This window comes from Chelonus insularis, unplaced genomic scaffold (assembly GCF_013357705.1).
Source record: "Chelonus insularis isolate UGA/USDA-ARS -01 unplaced genomic scaffold, ASM1335770v1 contig_309_pilon, whole genome shotgun sequence".
In the NCBI taxonomy this organism is placed as follows: Eukaryota; Metazoa; Arthropoda; class Insecta; order Hymenoptera; family Braconidae; genus Chelonus; species Chelonus insularis.
In genome coordinates, this window is record NW_023276481.1 from 15123 (window position 1) to 38890 (window position 23768).

The 23768-nt window shown below is 29.4% G+C and overlaps 7 protein-coding genes across 12 annotated transcripts in view; 1 reads left to right on the plus strand and 6 right to left on the minus strand.

Annotated features, from left to right (window-relative positions):
• Positions 1-179: 179 nt before the first annotated feature.
• LOC118065340 (uncharacterized) lies at positions 180-1027 on the minus strand. The gene is made up of 2 exons (XM_035080540.1): positions 523-1027; positions 180-419 (listed from the first exon to the last, which is right to left on the minus strand). Exons 1-2 carry the CDS (start codon positions 1022-1024, stop codon positions 355-357), a joined length of 567 nt encoding a protein of 188 aa, XP_034936431.1. The 5' UTR covers positions 1025-1027; the 3' UTR covers positions 180-354.
• A 779-nt stretch (positions 1028-1806) lies between these two features.
• Positions 1807-2458, minus strand: LOC118065338 (uncharacterized). The gene is made up of 2 exons (XM_035080536.1): positions 2338-2458; positions 1807-2257 (listed from the first exon to the last, which is right to left on the minus strand). Exons 1-2 carry the CDS (start codon positions 2401-2403, stop codon positions 1850-1852), a joined length of 474 nt encoding a protein of 157 aa, XP_034936427.1. The 5' UTR covers positions 2404-2458; the 3' UTR covers positions 1807-1849.
• A 187-nt stretch (positions 2459-2645) lies between these two features.
• On the minus strand, positions 2646-6607 carry LOC118065341 (serine-rich adhesin for platelets-like). Of its 3 annotated transcripts, none has more exons than XM_035080544.1 (6): positions 6468-6607; positions 5559-6036; positions 3387-5075; positions 3220-3308; positions 3004-3149; positions 2646-2897 (listed from the first exon to the last, which is right to left on the minus strand). In XM_035080544.1, the coding sequence occupies exons 1-6, from the start codon at positions 6531-6533 to the stop codon at positions 2705-2707; spliced, it is 2661 nt and encodes an 886-aa protein (XP_034936435.1). In that variant the 5' UTR covers positions 6534-6607; the 3' UTR covers positions 2646-2704. The 3 variants fall into 3 exon arrangements, with proteins under 3 accessions (XP_034936435.1, XP_034936433.1, XP_034936432.1); XM_035080542.1 differs by having other exon boundaries at positions 3387-5474; XM_035080541.1 differs by having other exon boundaries at positions 3387-6036.
• A 296-nt stretch (positions 6608-6903) lies between these two features.
• LOC118065337 (uncharacterized) lies at positions 6904-10015 on the minus strand. Its single transcript, XM_035080535.1, has 7 exons — positions 9953-10015; positions 8585-9869; positions 8127-8519; positions 7966-8057; positions 7727-7863; positions 7198-7653; positions 6904-7129 (listed from the first exon to the last, which is right to left on the minus strand). Exons 1-7 carry the CDS (start codon positions 10013-10015, stop codon positions 6904-6906), a joined length of 2652 nt encoding a protein of 883 aa, XP_034936426.1.
• Positions 10016-10449: 434 nt separating this feature from the next.
• Positions 10450-13898, minus strand: LOC118065333 (uncharacterized). Of its 2 annotated transcripts, none has more exons than XM_035080530.1 (8): positions 13819-13898; positions 12436-13747; positions 12192-12353; positions 11850-12095; positions 11664-11752; positions 11430-11578; positions 10881-11336; positions 10450-10757 (listed from the first exon to the last, which is right to left on the minus strand). In XM_035080530.1, exons 1-8 carry the CDS (start codon positions 13879-13881, stop codon positions 10538-10540), a joined length of 2697 nt encoding a protein of 898 aa, XP_034936421.1. In that variant the 5' UTR covers positions 13882-13898; the 3' UTR covers positions 10450-10537. The 2 variants fall into 2 exon arrangements, with proteins under 2 accessions (XP_034936421.1, XP_034936420.1); XM_035080529.1 differs by having other exon boundaries at positions 11664-11770.
• A 724-nt stretch (positions 13899-14622) lies between these two features.
• On the minus strand, positions 14623-16344 carry LOC118065335 (cytochrome c oxidase assembly protein COX18, mitochondrial). Its single transcript, XM_035080531.1, has 6 exons — positions 15724-16344; positions 15504-15641; positions 15293-15440; positions 15088-15212; positions 14915-15025; positions 14623-14823 (listed from the first exon to the last, which is right to left on the minus strand). The coding sequence occupies exons 1-6, from the start codon at positions 16201-16203 to the stop codon at positions 14635-14637; spliced, it is 1191 nt and encodes a 396-aa protein (XP_034936422.1). The 5' UTR covers positions 16204-16344; the 3' UTR covers positions 14623-14634.
• Positions 16345-16635: 291 nt separating this feature from the next.
• Positions 16636-23768, plus strand: part of LOC118065339 (neurogenic locus notch homolog protein 1) — a 32212-nt gene continuing 25079 nt past the window's right edge. The window contains exons 1-2 of one of the 3 annotated variants that reach the window (XM_035080537.1): positions 16636-17029; positions 17194-17324. The gene's annotated coding sequence lies outside the window, so the exon portion shown is untranslated. Of the gene's footprint in view, positions 17030-17193; positions 17325-22061; positions 22254-23768 lie in introns of those variants that run through there. The other 2 variants (XM_035080539.1, XM_035080538.1) reach the window with 2 other exon arrangements.

Consider the following 23768-nt stretch of genomic DNA (forward strand, 5'->3'; position numbering starts at 1 on the left):
TATGATTATTGATAGGCTGCTGATTCTGGTTTGAATTCAATTGGGACTCATTTCGTGTTCATAGTGGTATAGAACTGATTTTATTTCCTGTTTCATCATCATTTTGATTGTTTGATTCTAATTCTACTCTTTTTATATCCTAATGCTTTTAGAACATTTAAATCATGAATTTGTTATCTTGGATTTTATTGAAAATTTCATTTTGCATTTTATTATGGTAGTCAATTAACATTTGTTTTATGTTGACTTATACTTGTAGATATTTCTAGAGTAAAACAACCGGAAATATTTTATTATACAAACGTTTTCAAATTGTTTCAAATATTTTATGATTTTGTCAGTTGATCACCAATTTTAAAAATGAGATCCCCAATGCCTGGTCCACAAACTTTGTAAATTGGTTTTAGAGCGTTGAACGACTACAAAAAAAATATTATCAATTTTGATATTAAACTGGTTAATTAAACAATAAAAAAAATATAAGTTTACAATAGAATAATTACGACATATTATTCTACTCACTTGGTACAGTTGTTGTAGATGACACTGGCATTAATTCATCTAGGTGAATTATTGTGGTATTGGTTTGTTTAAATTGGCCTGATGTAAGAATTCGATTCATGAATCGAGTGTATTTTGTATCATGAATAGTGGTATCATCCTCTTCATTATCTCGATTTTTTGTGAAAAGTGTATAATAATCTTCATTTCTTCTGTTTGTTGTATTAATTCGTGTTTTATTTTCCAAACATTCAGGAACGTTTTGAAGTTGATCACATGAGCTGATGAGAATATTATAGACAAGACCACTTTTACAATCTTCGTAACTATGTGCTCCAAGATAGCATACGATATATTTTCCGCAATCGTCTGGATCTGGTACTTGACCAATGTACAGTGGAGGGCACAATTGAAATTTTTTTACCTGATTTTCGGCAGTTATACAATCGTTTCGTACGGTATGATCGCATACACCTAGTTGGGAATTAAAATTCAAACCAGAGTTGCATGCTTGAATCCGCATTTTTCCGTTTTTACATTCATAGTAGATATTACAAATTTTTGGATATGGACGAACTTGATTTGTTGATTCTTCACAGTATAGTCGAGGAATCTTGAAGTTATTAATTATTACAATAATATTTATAATCAATATTTTTCACAGTCACAACATGTAAAAGGTGTTTCTAAAAGGCTTGAATTCAATAGAAATTCGTTACTTTTTGGATTTAATTGTAAGTAAAAAATTTCCCAAAGTCATAAATCCAAATATTTCTGATGAATTCTGATCAGTAAATTATCTTTTACCAACACTATTTTCATATTGTTACTGTTAAAAATTTTTTAGCACTGAAATAGAGGTAGAGTTTCTTTTCTTGATTATTAAGATACTCATTTTTTGGTAAATACTAAACAAATAAACTCACCTTAGAATGATTAGAAGCAGCTTTTATTACTGTTACAAATAAAATGGAATAAAAAATGATCATCTCATATTTCAAATAGTGAATAAACATCTTCAATTAACTGAATTACTCATAACTTATAAAATAAACCATTGAACTATTTTCATCTTACTAATCTATAATAGAACTGTGCAATGAAACTTTATAAATTGGTTTTGTATACGCAGCTGAAATGTTATAATGTAAGCATTCATTCTCAGCTTGATGTATTATAATGACTTCAGTAAAAAAAACACATGTTTGATGGTAAATAATTCTTAAAGTTATTTCTGATAAAAAACAATTAACTAAATACAAGCATTAAGGAATCTATCAATAATATAAAAGTTCAACAGTAAACTAGATATGACAATTTAATATATTTTAATTAAAAACTTTATTTTCTAACAACCAATAATATTCAAATCACCTCGAAGATTTAACGCTTTTACTACCTTCGGATTACATCCTGGAACATTTTCTCTTAAATCACATGAGCAATCGTCCATATTATACACAGTTCCTCTAACTTTGCACTTTTTAACATGAATTTTTCCATCAATACATTCAATATATTTATCACAACGTTTGGGATGTGGTAAACGTCCAAAAGGATAAATGGAACAATCATTTTTGCAATAAGTTACTTTTTCCTGTTCCACACATGTAGTAAATACTGGATCAAAAACTAAACCAGACTCACAGGCATGAACCATTACGTTGCCATGTTCACATGAAAAATATACATCGCAAACTCCTGGATATGAATAGAGTCCTTCTCTTTCTCGAGGACATAATGGTGATAAATAATGCTAAAATTGATCAATGTTAACAAATTTTCCACATGAAAATGATAAATCAATTTTATTAAATAAGATATCAATTAACTTACTCCATATGTTATATTATTTACCCACAATATTGTTTGAATAAAAAAAATCAATTGAATAATCAACATTGCATCAATGGCTTTGTTTTATATAAGGTGATATTGATAGCCCGGTCTACATTTTTTATAGTCTGATATTTCATAGTAAAATAATGCTCATTTATGTTTCAACCAATTAATAGAACAAAGCAATTTCAAAGAATGATTAATTATTAATTGACCATCGAATCTGAGCTATCAATTGTTAAATTGAATATCAAAGTCAGGATTTACATGATGGATTCATAGAAATGAGTATTTGCTTCACTACATTATTAATAACGATCTTTTTGTTTATTATTAAATAATGTATGACAAAGATTATTCATGTTTAATAAGTAGTTGCATCCTGTAATAAGCATTCTACTCCAACTGCATTATGTTGTAGATCACATTCTGTTTCATCCTGAAATCTGCATTTATTAACCCATTCTTCATTACCGTCACACTGGATGGATGAAGTTGCAGTCCAAGCAGGGATATCCATTCGATTTGAGTGACCTTTCCAGGCTTTTTGTGCACCGCTACAGCATTAAATAAATTTTACATTAAAAAAATTTGTATGTTTTTAAAAATGAATTTTGTTACAGAAAAAGAATATTTTTTTTCTATTTAGTTAATTTTCTTTACTTTTGATAGCCAAGTTCTCGACATATAATATCTGCTTCTGCAATAGTCCAATAGGTGGGTTGACAAACACCTCTCCAAATATCATCTACTCCTTTAACTTCTACGTAACCGAAATTAGCTTGAGCTGTACCGTTCAACCGAAGTCTCTACAAAAAAATTAATAGATATTTGATGAATATACAAAATGCTATTTATATTAAACCAATAAATGAGCACCTGTCTTGATATAGAAATAGCTTTCACACTCTTCGTATTACGCCAAGCGTAGATAAGAGGAGGATACTTTTTTATTTTAGTTAAATTAGCTGCAAATAATTAAAATATTTAACTTTTATATGTAAATTAGTTTTAAAAAAAGTATATAAAAATAAAATTTTATTTACGTGGTTCGATAGATGTACTTAGACGAATATTATCATCATTGGACTCTCCAACTTGCGCAATTTCTGAATCTACATTCCTCGGGAATCTTTCATTCTGAATGTTCAGTGCATCTGGTATTTCCTGATTAGCAATATTACTTTCATTTATCAATACATTGTTCGTGGGAGGAGTTGATATTTCTTCGTTTCTTTGATTTTCGATAAAATTAGAAACATGCTTAAGTGTTGTAGGAATTTCATCATTATTTTGATTATCAGTTGTGCTAATATATTCAGGTCTAGTAGATGTACTAACAGATTGACTTGCACTTGTAGTAACAATATTTTTAACAATTTCAAGAGTTTCATCATTTTTTTGATGATTTATTTCGCTGATATGTTTAGGTTCAATGGATGTACTATCAATATTAAGACTTTCAGTTGTAACTGCATAATTTTGAGAAACTTTGAGGGCTTCAGTATTTTCATGATTTTTAATAGCACTAGAAACAATGTTAAGAGAATCCGAACGTGTAGTACTTTCAAATTCTGCTGTTGTAGTAATATTTGCATTCGAATAATGAACAACTGGTATATTCATAGATTGTTCTGAAAACGGAGTAACACTTTGAGCTGTTATATCTTCAGTATCATCAGATGGACGATTAGATGTCGAAAAAAGTAAAGTAGTAGTCTTCACTTCAGAAGCATTTTCGTCAAGTGTAGTTCTTTTTGTTTGTTCTGGAATTCTATTGGCAGCAATAGTCGAAGAGGTAATTTCTACATGCTGTGTTGAAACAAGTGTACTTCCAATATCTTCACTAATTTTGTCGACTTCTTTTAATTTTGTTGATTCCGTATTAAAAGTGATAAGAGTTGAAGTAGTAAATTCTAAATTTTCATTTGTTTCAGTTGGTTGTTCAACTTTCTTATAATTGGAAATTCTGATTTCAGCCTCTGTTACTTCTGAAACACTACCAGAGTCTGATTCCACATTATCGGTCGCAAAGTCTAATGATCTAGAGGTAGTAGTACTCGATGAAAATTCTTCATGCTGTGAAGAAACTTTGTTGGTATCATCTGTTTCTTCACCACTTGAATCAACAGCATGGATTTTTGAATAACCTTGATCTATTTGCACATCACTGTTATAATTTACAATAATCCGATCCAATGGATTTTGATTAGACTCCGCAGAAGTTGAAGAGGAGAGTTCTGTCACTAGCTCAGGAACAATTGTATTTTCAACTTTTGTTGGAGCAGAATCATTAACATGAATGTTTTCTATTTTTTCAACATGTTCGGTACTCGATGCTACTTCATCTATCATATCAATTCTAGAATTCAACACCTTAGGTTCAACAGAACTTACTTCTTCAATTTTTTTATCATCAGTACTACCAATATCTGTATTTGTTGTATCTGAAATAGTAGTGGATGTAGTACTTGAAAAGGAAACTATCTCTGAAGTACTCATTAATGGAGTAGAAGGTAATTTATCCGTATTGGAGTGTTGTTCAAGATCAATTATATTGTAAGTAATTTCTACCGTTGGGGTAATATTAGAAACTGCATCTTCTATTTGTTTGGAAACTGTACTAGTTTCAGTGGAAGCTAATGCAGAAGTATTTCTTTTTTGAGAAAAATCACTTGCACTTTGAATTTCTTCAGAATTCGTAACATTGTCTGTTTTTTGTTCTTCAGGTTGTTCTAAAGGAGAAAAAATCGGTAATGTAGTTTCGATAGGTTGTGTAACTATTTTTATATCATCAGAAAATTGGCGAACTTCATCAGTACTTGTCATTAAATCATTTGAGACATTTTTAGAAACATTAAAATTTGGACTAGAGGTATTCGTCGTTGGTAGTGAGAGGTTAAAATTTTCGGTAGAGGTTTTATTGTGCTGAATTATCAATGAAGTTAAAAAAAACACATTAAGTAGATTTTGAAATGATTCTATATATGCCTTTTCAGTATCAGTAATATTCGTATTATAATTTTTTAATACAACATTATACGGAGCACCAAGTTCTCTGAGTAATAAATTCATGTCTTGTATTGACAATTTATCCTTTTTGATCTCATTTGAAAATTCTTTTTTAGATGAATCTAAAGAGTGATCATCATAAATTTCATTTTGGATTGGTGCACCTAACTCACGGCTGGATTGTAAAGAATTTTCATCTAACTCACCCGATTCTTTTTCAACATCTTCATCCAAGTCAGTTAATTCGTGCAGTATATCTCGTTTTCTACCAAGTATTTCATTTACACTGTAATGAATATGAGTATTCAAATCGGTTCGTAAATTAACATCTGTCGATGTACGTCTACAAGCTGAGACTCTGTTTCTATATACACATTGGCGCATTTCTATGCTGTAAACCATCGGAAATTTACAGTCAATAATCTTGATTTTTGAGTTAAAACATAGAATAAACTTTCTACAATTAAATGGATGTGGAAAACTTAAACCATTGATGACACAATCATTACGTTCATAAGGAACGTCTCTTTTAGAACATATCATGAAAATTGGATCAAAATTGGTACCAGGAGGACAGGCATAAATTGTTGCATTCCCATATTCACACTCAAAATATACATTGTAAACTCCTGGGTATGGGTAAGTTCCTATTGTAGTTTCAGTACAAAGATTTGACAAGAAATGCTGAAAAAATTCAATATAAATAGTTTTTTATTATTTTATTTTATTAATATTAACAATGCAAAGAAATGATATATTTAACAAACAAATTTTATTAAGTCAACTTTGTAGAAATTATGCTATGAAGGTTAAAGTAATAAAAAATAATTATAATGCTCTTAATAAAACAAGTCATGATTTTTATACATAGATGAAAAATTCAGAAACTATAAAAACGGCTCATAAAATTTGATAAAAAGGAACGATAACAGATGATGTAAACGAAAATAAAAAAAATATTTGATGTGTAATGCTACTGCAAAATATTTCAATGTTCTTTATCTATTTAAAATTATGGAAAAAATTCAATAATTTTTGAAAAAATTTAGAAAATTTGAATGATTAATCAATCGTGTATTGTAATCAGTATAATTAAAAAAAAATAATGTACTTACTGCTCCATTGACATTACTCGAGAGCAACGTTAATGCAATAACCCAACATACATATGAAACTAACATAGTAATTATTTTTACTTAATATAAGATGAAGAGAACAACTAATTTGAAGTTATTCTTTAAAATTTTTTAAAATATTCTCATCTATTTACAACTAATATGTGATACGAACAATACTTTGGATGAATTTATATACTCAGGATCATAAAATCAATCACCCATAATTTTGATATTGGCATATTTATTTTATTGATTGTTAATATGACAAACGTCACATTTTAACTAAAAAAATAAATGTGATAATATTTAACAATAATAAAGATTAGATAATATTGAAAACTACGACGTTGGAAATTCAGACGTAAAATATAGTTTTAAAATATTAACTGCTATAAACTGGTTTAATTTATTTAAATACACCATGGGCGTTAAATCATAGAGAAATGTTGTTGTATGGTCGTTTACATATATAATAATTCCCCTTCATAGAGGATGTACAATCTTCAACATCCCAGAAGAAATAACCATTAGTTCGACAATTTAAGTTGGGTTGATCATAGCAGGGGAATTTATTTTTCATGACAATACATGAAGCTGATGACTTTGCTGAAGGTGGAAGAGTCTTTTCGTTTTTCCATCCGGGCCACCATTTCATGAAACTGTTTAAATAGTTAACATAATTAATTTCATAATTTTTAGAACCATAATTTGTAAAAAAAAAGCTTACTTAAAGAAAGATTTCGCAGAATCTTGCCAAACCCAAATAGTTCGAGCCATCGTAGTAAATCCTATACCAGCAGTCATAATCGATTCAACTTGAGGATACTTTTGTGTTAACCATTCAGAAATAAAATCATTTTCATCTTGTGCTGTTATGTATAACAGAGATGAATTTCTTGAAGAGCAATATTGTATTGCATCATCATGACTCAAATCCAAGCTTGAATTAACTAAATGATAACAGTTTTTATGGAACGGTACATCATCTGTACTACAGTAGGCTGAAGAATCCAACATACATTCAACACCTATTGTATTACGTTCAATACTACACTCAGAGTTAGTTTTTAATTTACAGACATGAAATTCTGATTGCTCATCTTGACAAAAGACATCAGATTCAAGTGATGATAAAGGCAACTCAGTATCATTACTTTGACCCTTCCAAATTATTTTAGCACCCCTGTCAATAATGGATAATTTATTTAAGATTATTCATTATTTTATAATTGATATGAAAAATTAACTCTATGTACCTTTTATATCCAAGATATTTACAGATTTTATGAGCTCTTTTTAAATTCCAAGTGTTGTCACATTGACCAACAAATCCGATTCCACGAATTTCAACATATCCATGGTGAGCACTAGATCCTCCTCTTAACCGAAGAACCTTATTCAAAAGACAATTATTTAGTATATTAAAAAATTTACTTCAATAATTTGAAAGATAAAATTCAAATTTAAATATTCTAAAAACTGAAGAATATTATACCTGACCGGAGAGCTGATTTATTACTTTAATATGTTGACTGTTATTGTTAGACTTAAATTGAGTAACAAATAACGTCGACAAAAATGTGTCATCTTAAAAAGAAAGTTAAATTTTAGTTGAAATTTTTTCAATGAAATAATTATATTTATTTTTATACAAACCTGTGGAATTATCGCTAAAAAGTGTTCTGAGCCCCGTAGATTCATGATTTAATTGTTGAATTTCCCTACTTTTTCTGACATTATTATTATTCATTCTAGATCTAACAGTGTGGTTACGAATTTTCGAATAATCTTGATCTATTTGTACACTACCATTACCGTTATCTTCAATATAATTATAATTAAGAACATTAATTGAAGGAGAATTTTCTACGATAATCTTAGTCGATGGAGCTTTAGTTGTAATAAATGAAACTGATTCAATTTCTTCTTTGAACCTAACTAATTTACCATCATTCACCTGCTCCGTAGCACGACTTCCATCGATATGATTATCGATCGGTTCCAGTGGTTTACCATTAAACCAATTATTTGGAGAATTAACTATTCTGGCTGGAAAAAACAATAATGTTTCATATTTAACTGAATAGCTCGTGTAAGAATTCGTTTTTACTTACCATGAAGTTCTGAAGATAATTCAATATGATCTTTATCTTCATTCAATTTATTGAACACTTTCTTTGATTCAGTTAAATTATTGATAGCAAGTACTTGATCAAATGAAAGTACTGTGTCTGCTCTACCATTTCTTCTTATTTTTGAAATTGATCTGTCATTTAATTTATCGTCTATCATTCTAATATCTATATCTAGGTCTTTGTCCTCTTCAGTGGTAGGTTTTTCTGTCGGAAATATTATTGGTTGGCTATTGCTTTGTGCTGGCGTCGTTTTTGTAGGAGTATTAAGTTTATATATACTTGAGTCTTGATTATGTTTTGAATCAGTTTGATAACCAGTAGCTTGATTTTGATTAGGATACTTATTTGGAGTTGAGTAATATCCATGATTTAATGGAGACTGATGATAAGGCGGTATATTTACTCCATAATTTTCATTTTGAACTGGTTGTAGATGAGTATTTGGAGTAGTTGGATAATTTAGTGGTGGATTCTGATTAATGGTCGGGCTGTGAACTAAATTACTTGAAGGTTTTCCAGGTTGATGATAAGTTGGACCATTTGCAGAGTAATTTTCATTCGAAATGATTTGTTGATTTCCATAATTAGTTTGATGATTATACTGTTGATTCCCGTTAGCATATCCATTCTGGATTGAATAGTTAGGTTGTTGTTCAGGATTGTAGTGAATTGGTTTATTGGTAGAATGGTTGTTATAATTAACAGGTTGTAGAGAGGGTTGGTTATTTCCTAGTGAAGGCTTATTTGTTTCATGAAGTGGATGATTTTGATTAGTTTGATGCTCATTTCCAACATATTTTATAGTCTCAAAACTCATACTTCCAGTATCTAAATTTATTGAAGATAAAATAACGTCACCTCGCAGAGTAACACCATCACCTAAATTTCCGTAACATCCAGGAACATTATAACGCCAATCACAAATAGATTTCATAGAGCTGTACACTGTTCCATCACTGCAGTTCATATTATAAGTCAAACCATGACTGCACGCAATATATTTTTTGCAATCAAAAGGATGCGGAAAACTATTACTAGAACCTTTTGGACAAAAGATTCGTAAATCTTTTAGACTACCAATAGAATTTTGACAATTATCTGGTCTTTGCTCATAGTCACATCGATTCAATTCTTGATTAAATGTTGAACCATGAGTACAACTAAAAATCGTAGTTACTCCTTGATTGCATGAAATATATTTAGTACAATTTCCAGGAAATGGAAAAAGGCCTGTTGTTGTTGGATTACAAAACGAAATAGACACCTAAAATTTTAAATCAAAGAATTCTTTTGTCCTTTGATCGTAGGATATAAAGTTGTTTGAATATTATAATTAGTATCACTTACCCCACAAGATGCTTTTTCAAATAACGCAATTGTCAAAAAAAGAACTAAATAAAAACCGTACATTTTAATAATTTTTGTACTAAATTCTTCACTAATATTTTCAAGTTTATGTTATTTAGATCCGAAGAATTAAAAATTCAAATAAATTGTTTAAACAAAATTAGTCGAACGACTAAACTTATTATTAGCTTACGGAACTTTATATAATGCTACACATTTGATAAAAGTTCAATGAAATAATAGATGACGATTTCAATAGATTATTAATAAGAGAACTGTGTCAATAATTGTCTTTTGATATTAGTTATTATTATTTCATTAATGAGCTCAATATTACATTTGGTAATAAAATGTTATCACTCCAAAGCTAAACAATGGTGTAACAATTAATTTAGGTTATTCAAGCAGATTATTATTATTTTGTTAATAGGTGTATTTTTTCGAAAAATACTATTTTCAAGTAAAATTTAACAATAAAAAATACATAGACCTTCATAATTAATCAAATATTCCTAATTTCAAAATTGATCAATAAAATTGAGACAAAATTTTCTTCTTGTTACAAATGAAATTAATCAAATATTTTTAAAAATGATCATTGTTTGATCTTTTACAAATATAAGTAGAGTCTCGTTGAGAAATTCCACATCTTTCAGTATCCCAGAAGAAATAGTCAGTATGACACTTGGTATTCTGATTGTCATTGCATGGGAACTCTTTCTTCATTACCATACATGAAACTCCTGATTTTACATAAGGTGGTAGTATTCTTTCACTATTCCATCCTGGCCACCATTTAGAGAAACTAATAACAGAAATAAATAGATATTTAATTTAAAATTCAATAAATGCTAAAACATTTGCAACATTTTAATTAAAAAATTAATATTTGACCTCTTGGAACAATATTGATTTTTATAATACTCACATGAATTTAGTTTTATGAGTATCTTTCCAAATCCACTGAGATCGATTTGAAGCTGGAAATCCCAAGCCACCCATCGTAACTGATTTAATATCTGGATGTTGTCGAATTAACCATTCAGACACAAAATCATTTTCTTTTTGGCTTGTAATATACAGAAGTGAAGATGATCTTTCTCTACAATATTGTGCAGCCTCTTCATGGGTTAAGTTTGAGTTTGATTTCGTTAAATGGTAGCAGTATCCTCCGTAGAATACTTCATCTTCACGACAATAAGTCTCATTATTCGGAAGACACCTTATTCCTACCATATCTCGTTGAATATTACAATCTGAATTATTGCGGAATTTACATGTTTGGAACCAAGTTTCATTGCCTTGACATTCGGCGTATGAAGTTGCGACCCAAGGGTAAATTTCATCCTCATTATAACGACCTTTCCAAACCATTTGAGCACCCCTAAAATAATCAAATAATTTTTATTATAACTTTAATCAATTAAATCAACTGAAATTGAAAATAATATTCATATAAAGTAGATTAAAATTTTACTGGGAATATCCTAGTTGATGGCAAATAATATCAGCTTGTTGAAAAGTCCAATTTGATGCTGTGTGACAAATTACTCCCCAACCTGGTTTAGAACCTTGAACTTCAACATATCCATGATTTAAATCTGATCCACCTCTTAATCGAAGTGACTAGACAAATAAATTTATAGGAATGAGTCTCTTTCAATATTTTAAAAAGGTTAAATTGAATTTCTAAAAGTATTTTATTCAATACCTGGCCTGATAAAGGTGTTAATTTAGGAATATTTCTGAGACTTCGAAAATAGATTGGAGGTGTATAAGAAAATGGGAAAGGTGGTTCAGCTGAAATGGAAAAAAAATCTAATAATATACGCTGAAACTATTTTCTATCGAAAACATTATTTTTTCAAATAATATTGATTTATTTTCTATCACTTACTTTCTAGCCAAGACATTAATTGATTATTGGATTTGCCTGAATTGATAGATGTTTTATTGATCTGCAAAGGAGCTTTGGAAACTTTTACATTAGCAACTAGAGGTGCATGATTGTAACTTCGAACTTTCGAATGATTTTGATCTATTTGTACATCTTTGTATATATAATGATATCTTGTGCCGTTAATTGTTACGTAGAATGGCTGACGTAAATTGGATTTGGTTGGAAAAGCAGACGTCGTTGATTCTAAAGTAACGAAAAATTGTTTTAGTCAATGAAACTAGAAATAAATAAGTAATAATCCAAAACTGTAAATAAAAAAATATTCATTATTTTTCTAACCTTTCCCATTCACATCTCCTTGTTTGTTAGAATTTTTTAATTCGTTTCCTGATGAATTTCCATTAGATTCCTTTTTTTTTATTTCACCATCATTTTTTATTATATTCGAATTAGAAGACCATAAATTTTTGAACCAGCTTTCAGATGAATCTGCGGATCTCCCTAAAGAATATCAAAGACTTATAAGTTTATCCTATAAATAAAATTCCATATATTAAAAATATTGAATAGCTATAATAATTACCACTTTCTTTTTCTGAAAGTTCAAAAAATCGGGAATTAACTCTTGGATACGAATTCTTATTAGTTTCTGGTATATTCAGCTTAACTACACGAAGTCCTTCCTCAGAAGATTCAGCAGTTTCTGGTTCTGCTGGAGCTATAGTATCAGCAGATTTTGTCACTTCTGAAGTTACATTGTTGACAAGAGTTTCGACTTCCCTACTTGGTGTTACATCTTCAGTTGTTGTTACGGGCTCTTTATCAACATAAGTAGATGTAATTGTTACATCAATTGTTTCTCCACTGTAAAGATCAGATAAAATTGTGGCTGTATGATCTGGTTTACTTTTATCTTCAGTTTCAGCTTCATTTGTAGGCTTTGTATAATCAGCTGTAGTTTTTTCATTTGTTATTGCTAGTGAATTATCAGAAGAAAATTCCGTGCCGATAGTACTAGATTTTTCTTCATCATTAGCTATTTCAGTTTTAGCTTCACTCGTCGTAGTATAATCGACTGTAGTTTCTTCATTTGTTATAACTTGTGGAATATCTGAAGAAAATTCAGTATTGATGGTACTTGATGTTTCTTTATCATTAACTATTTTAGTTTCGTCTATACTGGGATAGCTATTAACTGCATTCGTTGAAGATTTATCAGAAACAGTGACCAAATTATCATCCGTTGATGTAAATAAATTTTCAGTTATTGAGTTTGGAGTTGATTCTTCTATTTCAATTTTTCGAAATGGAACTGGAGGTTTATTGAGTGGTGGTACAGGCGCAGATGGGAATGTCACATTAAGTCTTGGAGGTTGTCGATTAATAGGTAAACATCCTGGAGTTAAACAGGGTGCTCGAGGATGATATCCATCATACGGTTCCACCCTACCTGGAGCACTTCGAGCAGTTTGTAATGAAATAGCTATATCCCCTCGGAAGTTTACTCCGTTTCCGAAATTTCCTTGACATCCTGGAACGTTTTCTCTTACATCACAATAGCCAGTTTCAATATTGTATACATATCCAGGACCACAGATCATAAAGTGAGTAAGGCCACGGAAACATTGAGCATATTGCTCGCAATCCTTCGGATGAGGCACTTGTCCAATAAAATTTCGAGGACAAACTACTAATGTATGTTCTTGAGCTTGAATATCTTCACAACCTGGTACATTCTCAGGTAAATCACAGTCTGCTAGAACGGGATTGTAAGCTAAGCCAGGTCTGCAACTATAAACCGTCACTTGTCCGTTCTTGCATTCAAAAAACTTGGTACAGCTTTTAAGATATGGGAAACGTCCATATGATGATTCTGTACAAGCTGGTATAACATACTGAAAATAGAAATATCGAAATTAAAGTTGATAGATTTGTATTGTAAGATTTATAATTTAATAAAACTTACCCCGAAAATTTGTTTCGTAAATAGAGTTGTTGATAACAAAAAGATAAAATGAAGTATCAACATATTGTTGAATACTTTAGTCAAATAATACTTCAAGTTAATAAATATGAAAAAGGTTTTTTTCACCACGTTTAATAAAATATTTCTTTACGACCAAAAATTATCTAGCATAAATTTATTATTATAAGTTTCAACTATTTTTATTATATCGTAAAAAAAATCATACACCGAGATTAATCCCAAAATCTAACTAAAAATTTTGGAAAAAATCTTACTATTTATTTGGAAAAAAAATCTATTTTTAGTATCAAGTAAATGAACTTAAATAAATTCAATTTAGGCTTTTAGTTAATCGCATGATTTTTATAGCTATTCCTTTGTTAAGTCAATCAATTTTTTGTTTTTTTTCTGATTAAAACAACATAAATTATATATTTATGGTAATTGGTTCATTATTATTAATTAACCATACTATAAGAATGATATTCATTCTTTCAAGGGCTTTGATACATTATCAAAAACATGTAAAAAGAATAATAAATTTTTATTTATCGAGCGTGAGAATCATTTCGAGTTGACTCACAAATGATAAAATTTATTGAGTAGAATGATGAAATTTGTTCAATAATATTTGAATATTAACGATCACTTTGTACTCTTTGATAACAAGCTGTATTCAATTTTTCATCATTAAAAATGATGGTCGTAATATCATAATAATGTTTAACATTCCTTCTTAGACAAATCAAATTCTTTATATCATGTTCATTTACAAATAATTAGCTCAATTAAAATCACTAAACGTTAAATAAATACTTATATTTTATTCTCTTTATTGTTTGATAAAAATTTTTTCTTCAATCTAGCGTGTAAATGTTTGTAAGGATGATCAAGTTCAAGCTCAGTCTCAGGTATTCGAACAAATCTTCGAACTCTTGGTGAGTAGATAACCAAAGTTTGAAAAATCCCATACACACTGCTAGTAGTCCAATATAAAGTCATACTCTATAAAAATAAGACAATAAATTGTACAAACAAATTCATTCACTAATAATGACATTTAAATATTTATATTTATGTATCTATTCTTATTTACTGTTGGAACGAGTCCAGAGATAGGAACGAATATGAGTATGACACCTCGAGCAAGATAATCTCCAATTTTTTGTATTTTTGATGGTTCAGCTTGTCTCAAAGCATTTAAACACTGAAAATTTACTTCATAGTATTTATTACTTCATTTTATTAACAAAAAAAACCATAATTTACCTCAAGATTAATTAAGTGACATGTTGCACTTAGTACAGGAAGAATCCACCAAGGATCTGTAGCAGTGAGATTTGATATCCATCCAAATCCTTCAACCGAAAGTTGTTGAAATGCTTGAATACCAGCTAATTATAAAATGAATGCATGAATAATTATCATGTGAAATATGCTCTTCAAATATTGTGATAACATTATTGATATTTACCTGGTGTTGGATGTGGTAACATACAGGATAAATTTCTCAACGATGCTGACAAAATAACCCACATGGGTATTTGTAATAATAGTACTATGAAAGCTTTCAACGGATGACAATTTTCTTTAATTACCAATTTCTTGTACTCTTCTCGTACCTATGATTACATTGAATGTTTGCTTTAAAGAACTCAATTAAAACACGGTGAGAAAACACTTACTGTTTGGTTATATATACTTCTTGTAAAAGCTTCCTCCCAATTATAATACCTCACAGCCGCAGTTGCTTGTAATTTCAAGTCTTTCACAATATCATCCATCTCATATTTGATCAGAGTCAACTTTGCAAAAATATATTGCTGAAATATTTTTACCTCTCAGTATTTTTCTTTCTAGTGATGAAAACAATTACATGAGTTTGTTTTAAATATTTTTACAAACCTGGTACAGTGTAAGAGGTAATGTAACAAAGGTTCTTGCTACTATTGTAGTTAACACAATAGTAGCCCACCATGGTAAGCCAATTGCAGAATGCAGAGCAATTAAAGATTCTTGACAGTATAAAATAGGAGGACTATCAATTAAAACTTTAAAAAAGGGAGTATAATGCTCTAATGGAATATCAAGCTTTAATTCAGGTGCAACATCTCCATACGATCTTGAAGGTTGATAATTTACCAATTGTTTTGGTATTTTTTGAAATATTCCAACGTACTGTTTCCCATAATTTTGTGTCAAATTTATTTTTCTATGGCCTACATATTGCATATTCAATTGACATCTCGTATTTTTCTTATAATTTGTATCTAAATAATCAGAAGAACAAGATGTGTGTTTATGCAAGTAACGTAAACACACTTGAAAGGTTAGGTTTTGTTTTTTAAAACTAATAGCACTATTTAAAACTTGTTTAGAGTACATAATTCCAGCACAAATAAATTTATTCTCAATAAAAATATAGAAAATGATTTTGATAGATTAAGAACATTATTTTATATGCTTTGAGTAATTCAGACACAATGTTTACAAAAAAAGCTGGTAGAGTCCATGTTATAACGTATGCTTCACTTTCTCATTTAACATAATCCAAGATAAAAAATTGATCGAATGCATATAATACAACTTAAATTAATTTTTAATTAATGTAATTTAAACTTGATACTTTTTGAAATGAATATAATTAAAATATATTATAATATACAATTATTTTAATATAACGATAGAAATCTGAAGTATTTAAAATTTTCGCGCAAAAAAATATCATAGCGCCGTCTATGAATGCTCATAGAAGCAGAGAACAGAAATCAAGCGCCATCTACCGCAGTTATTGAAAGTGAACATATCAATGCGTCGGTTACTTCCAAGAACCGCTCGAAGTTCAACGTACGACGCAAATAATAAATTTCTTCATTTTTTACTATTTTTTATAAATAATAAGATGTTTCATGGAACAAACAGTGATTCAGACTGAATTTTTGATATTATGTTCACCAGAACCAATATTCAATATATCAATACGTATATTTTTTGCGATTGTTTCGATTAACATTTATCTCACTGAGAATCATACAATGTATAAAAGATGTGTTATTTATTTTGATCACGTTTCTCATTTTTTTCATTCACTACAAAAGTTTCAATACAATTCGTCTCGAAATTGCAATTTGTTTCATAAATCAAGTGAAAAAATCTATATAAATTGTTTACAGAATGTGCAGTATTCCTTATAAGGTCCGAAGCTTTTACGGTAATTTCGATATTTATTAAGATTTATATTATGACTATTTAATTGTGATCATTTTTCTCCAATTTTATATTAAAAAGTTTATAGTGCAAATGACACATATGTAGATTCATTTATTCCGGCAAGTCACATAAACTTCAGCTTATATAATATTTTTATTTTTACAGAACAATCAGATAAATAAATTGTCGTAATGGAAGAAGTGACAAGATTGATGAAATTGAAGAAAAATTGAGCTAAAGGTAATCTTGAGACAAAACCAATTGATTAAAAATAATGGAACTTTATTCTCAGCAAGGTATGTTCTTTTCAACATTTTACATTGTTTTTTATAAATTAAAAAAAATTTAATTAATAGCTATTATTAAATTATGTTTATTTCTTTATCAATTTATTAACTTTAAATTATTCTAAATTACTATTTATGCGATATTTAAAGAAGATAGGCTTTTATACAACTATCAAATGAAAATAATTTGATAAATAGTTATTTAATAGATAATCTAAAAATAGAAATAATGTCAGGAATCTCTGGAAAAAACGCGAGTAGTCAATGACCTCGAAAAATGAACTGTTACTCTGTTACCTTGACTTTCTTCAGTGCAACTTTCTACGTATAAAATTGCTTCTGGTGCACCTACCTCAAGTTAATGACGTCATTTAGCTATTAGTGATGAATAATAATCAAAAACTATTTAAGTGGTCTTTTATCATTATTTAAATACATATAAGTTCGATTATCAAGCTGTTCTACTTGAACAACTATCAATACAATATAAATTTCTCTTTTTCTAACAGAAAGCTTTAATGAATATCATTAAAACTCTAATATTGTCTAATATTGAATTTCTTCTGAATCCCAATTATCAAGTTCAGTAGGTAACCCATTTAATAAACAAAGTACTTGATCTCTAATAATACATGAGAAGCAAAAAAATTCAATTTAGATTTTTATAAATTTAAATCTATTTTTTAAATTCAGATTTAGTTATTACATTTTGTTATTTCACTCTGTTGTTTCTCAGATTAACCTCCTTTTGAAACAGGTTACTCCTATATGTGAAGAGTCAGTTTCTTCAATAAAATACCAATATAATTTATTGGTTAAAATTCTAGTCAATATTTGTTTGGTATTTTGAATTTCATTAAATAATCATCTATCATTTTATCAATTAATAACCGTAATATGCTTCATGTAAACTTTCAATGTTGTAGGAAAATTACTAACCGATTTACTCAAGCTATGACTTCAACATTGGGGAACAAAGTGCTTAAAATGTTCAACGTAAACTTGGTCTCGATCATAAACAGAAGGCATTAAGTGTACATCGGAAGAGTAACATGCTCAAGGCACATCTGGCAATGCAGAATATTGGACGCGCAGTAGTGCCGAACTTTTGGCTTCCAGAGCCGACGTGCGAGTCTTCCGGGTACAGTGCCGCGAGCAGACACCAATGGTTTGGCCAGCTCGTTCTGGCAAGCGTGAAATTTTCGATATACATCAGCCCTATTTGCTACCAAATACAGGCAACTCTCGTGCTCCGTGATTGCAATTAACGGTAATTCCGTTTCCTCCTTCTAACCAGCCTCCTCTGTGCCCACCAACTCTTCCCCTATCTCAACTGCCGTAACTAAATTACGGAGAATAGTTTATCGATCCAAAGGACAACGTCGTAGGCAACCATGTTCACCTCCACCCTTGGTGATTTTGGCATCTGCCAGACCGGAAGCTCGTAAATTGTCCATGTAGTTTCCGAAAAAGAGTATATGGCCCAACTTCTGGTAGCACAGGCCTTGGCGAATTTCCATTCTCCGGCCATCCCAGTTCTTCCGGTATGTCTCCAACTCTTTTCCCTTTATCCCCGAGTACAATAAAAAGAAAGACAGGTGTTGCAAATTTTTCATAGTCTCTGACAGAAATTACTTAGAAAATGCAAGGAGACAAAAGAATTCATGGGAATGGTAACTTCAATTTTTTTCAGCCGTTTATTTTATTTACATTTCATACACTTACTTCATTAACATTTTTTGCGTACTTTTAAAAAGTTAAAAAATGTTGAAACGTTCATTTTTCGAATTGTAAACGAGATCTAAATAAAAGCTTCAGTTTATATTAGTTTTTCAGACAAAAAAGTGTTTTAATTTATGGTTTGTGTGCTGAAACTTTTTGAAGATTGAAAATTTTTTCACCGTTCAGTACACTTAAATAAAACTCGTGTCTTATTTAAAAAAAGCACACATCATGGAGAAATATATTCATGCTTTTCTGTGACAATTCATGACATTTATTATGTTAATGTCATCCAGAATTTTTTAATTGTTCTCCAATTGTTCTTTCTTTTTTGACGTTGACCATCTCATGATAAAAAGAATGAATTTAAATTTCAGATTTCTTTTCTATTTCCTATAAATCCTGAGACTATGTATTTTTATTCGAATCACAATCCCTATAAATCTACTTTATTTTAATAATCTATACTAGATCTACTTTATTGTAATATTTTTTTTTTATCGAATTGATTTATAGAAATTAAACTTTTTAAATGTTTTAATAGTACACAGGATTGATTTATAGAAGAGAAAACATCTTTTTTGCTATTGACTTGCACTTTATTGTGGAATACTATGAATAGACTCTTCAGTATGTGCATATTGAATTTTATCTTTGTCGTCTTTTTTTTCTTTCCTTGCGGTCTTTTCACGTCTCTAGAGTACGTTCATCTGCAGAACTGATCTCACAATCCAGAAGTGTATCTTCAATTGAACTGCAGCTATATATTCCATTGAAATTTCTTATAGATCTAAAATGTATTTTCAATTTATCTGTAAACTCTATTTATAGTTTCCACTGACCTAAATTGACATTCAAATTACTAATTCGTAGACTTCGATCTTCTTTTCTAAACTTATTTCTTCAGTTTCCTTACTTGACCATTTTCTAGGTTTTTTTCGATTGAATCAAATTCGTGATCATAAGTTTAGGCTTTTGTTCATAATCCATTTCAAGACATAATCAATTAATCTACTTTTTAATTATTTATAATCACAAAGAAAGTAGAAGAAATGCTTCAGAAACTAACTATATATAAGAGGATTAATATTTTATTTTTTTCAAATGGAATTATGTATTATGATGTTTATCATCATTTAATACTCCAAAACTCCATGTTATTAAGCACCGAACATGATTACTCAGAGGTTCAGTTCAACATTAATGTATTAACACATATGGAAATATGTTGTAGGTTGATGCATCAGTGCAGAACCAAGTCCAGTTATTACAAAAAACTTTTTTTCAATAACCTAATTATGTTGTGTTGAGTTTACAATCATCATGAAGTATTTTAGAATATTTTTAATAATTATTTAACAGAAAATAAATATTTTTATAATCATTAATAGAGAACATAATCATAAATCTATTATTGACCCTTATTGACTTCATAGTTAATAATTAGGCCACAGCTACTAATAGAAACACAGCCACTCGGTTTTTCAATAATCATTAACGAAGACAGAATCGCTAATTGGTACGTTTACCGTATTCCCATTATTTTTAATTCAAAAACTCTGTTCAATATGCCATTGAATTCCAAACAGGTGTAATAACAGCTTAATGATGTAGTTGTGGATGGAAAAAACTTTTTCGTAAATAAATAATCATGTAGAGGAGAAAAAATTGATGATGATCATGATTGAAAGTGGTTTAGAGACGTGTGATTGATTCGAAGGTTCATACTTAATGTTTTTCCTTGTCTTTTTTTTTTTGTTAAACTCTTTTTCCTTTCTCTGAGACTGAAGAAGGCTGAGTAAAGGTTGCGATCGCGTGTCTAGGAGTAGAACATCCGGCTAAGGAAGATCAGGAAGACGTAGTAATAGGAATGTCGGTCACTAGGGCCTTTCCTCGTTGAAATAACCTCGGCCTCTGTGATTATTCCATGTGAACACTCACCTTACCACCTCCTTTCATCATGTACTTCTCTTTCTCTCTCTTTCTCATGTACCTTTTCTCTCTGTTTCTCTCATAAAATTTGCAGAGAAATTGTTCTTACAAAAGAATTTTTAGCAGCGGGTGGGGTCACATTTTTTAGCTCATTTTTTATCTCCATATTCTCAAACAAACAAAAAAAGTCAAAAATAAAATTCTTCAAAGTATTTATTACAGTTATCAGAGTGAATCGTTGTGTTTATAAGGAGTTTATATGCATTAACATTTTTTAACTGCTGTAGAAAACTTTGGAAATTTATTTTTATGAGAGCATAAGTTGAATTAGAAAAGATGTACTTATAAAAGAAAGATAGAAAGAGGATATAAAAAAAAAAAGAATAAGAAAGAAAGACTAGAATAAAAATGAAAAGTAATTTTTCTGGAATAATTTTGAAAAATTGTCAGGTCATTTTAAAAAATAATTCATCAAGAAACTTTTTATAATGTTCATGTATACTATACACTCGAAACTTTTATCCAAACAGTTGAAAAAGTTTTCCAACTTTCCCAAACTGGAAAGCCACTCATTCTCAAAAACCTCAACTTCAATTCATAATAGTGAAGAAAAAAATCCCATAAAAAGGAGTAGTAATAAAAGAAAAAAAAGCAATAAAAAGTAAAACATGGTGAAAAAAAAGGAAAATATTGAGCATGAAGTAACGCAATTATCCACATAGAATCTGGTCTTCAAATAAAATAAAAGGAAATAAAGATGTAAAAGTATAAAAAATATCTAAAAGAGGATCGACGTTAGTGTTTTTATCTTTTTCATTTTTTACAAGACCACTCAAGTGTATCGCAGACGCAGTAGAAGGGTTCCCCAGTGTATTCACGACCTCACTCCATTCCTCGGACGCTTTTACCTCCTCCAGAGCAAACTTTAATCGAACGTGAAATCGCGTGTGGCCCTCCACCCATTGGGGTGGCCCAAACTGAGCGTGTATACATCCTCGAGGCACGCCGAGAGAATTGCAAGAAGGGGGTCATCGGGCGCGTGAGCGGTTGCCGCGCCGCATCGACGATGCTCCCTTCCTGACTCGACGTGCACTTGGGATACCAGTCTATTCTCCGACGTCGTTCTGAACTGCTCGACGCGCTCACGAGACTGACTGTATCAGAAACGTGCTACTAATAATAAACACTTGCCCATTGTATTCTAATTTTATCCACCATATTTTTTTTATATCATTTATACAAGAGTGTTTTCCTTTTTTTTCGGATTTTTTTCTCACTAACGTGGTAAGTTTTTCTTTTTTTTCCTTGTCACCTTAAATCTTTTTAATTAAGCACATTTATCTTATTATTTCTTCACTGATAACAAGTTTTGGAATTTTTTCGTTTTTTCAATATACTAAATACATAAATAGTATTTTTTAATTAAAATTTTCATTCAATAAAAAAAAAATTTTTCTTTTTTTTTTGTTTCAATAATTTGATATCCAAAATATTTACTAATTAAATTTTTTAGTAAAGAATTTCTGTTTTATCGTATATATGAATTGTATGATTTATCAAAAGATTGGAAATATTTTTATATTATTCAATATGTTTAGTTGAAGCAGATTGAATAAAGTTAATTAAATTTCAGAAATTTTATCGAACGATTATCTAATATTTAGGTAGAATTTGTAATTCATCTTATGTTGATTCAGAAATATATTTTAATCAAATTATACTAGAATTATAAATAACCAGTATAAATATTTTATTCAGTACGAAAATAAATTATTGAATACTTCTATCTTTCAATCTTAATTTATGAACATAGTAATTTTTGATGAAATATAATAATTAAAATTAGATTTCAAATCATTATTCATTGAAATTGTACATAAGTCTGAGAGAAAATTTAAATTTTCTGTTCACAATTTTTTTTAATCAATAGCTGATTTATTGTTAATCCGAGTACTTTAAACTTCAATTAATCTCACTAATTGAATTTTTTTAACAAACATGTGTAAGTTTTCTTTACTTTTCAATGAATAATTGATCACCAGTTAATGCATCACGTAAATAAGAATCAATAATGTTTTTAACATGTGTATATAATTGTGTATTACAATATATATTTTATTTAAATTAATGAGTATTGAAATAGTGAATACAAATTTAACGAAAATTTACTGTATATAACTGCATGAATCTATAATGACGTGGATAATGTATTTCTCTTTCAATAGAGTATTGAGTTTGACAGAATATCGACAGCTACTCTGCATAAACAATCAAATCGCGCGGCGAGAAAGTTCGGTGACACAGTGTATATAACTATATCGTGTGCCGCTTGTGAGATTTCACGAGACAGGTACCGGTTTGAAGTAGTAGCTAAGCATGCATCCTGATGAATCGTACATTCGAGAATTTACCGCTGAGTTTCTAAAGTATCCATTTTTTGTACACATACTTTTTACCTCTTTCTCTTGTTACACTCATCAATTATAACAATAGAACTTTTTCCTACTCATTTCTCACCCGGATAATTAGATTTTACGTATTATCTTTTTTATTGTTATTAAGGGCGAGATGTCTTTTTAATTTTCTCTAACAATGATTAACACGAGGGAAAAAAAGTGTATTAATTAATTTCAATTGTTTTAGATAATTGACACAAGAGAAATTTTTTTTCTTTTACAAAACAAACACTTAGTAATGTGCGAAAAAATTTCCAAGATAATTTTTTAATACGAAAATAATGAATTACATTTGAAATAAATCATTTCCTTTACCGTAATTTAAAATGATAATTTTCGTTAT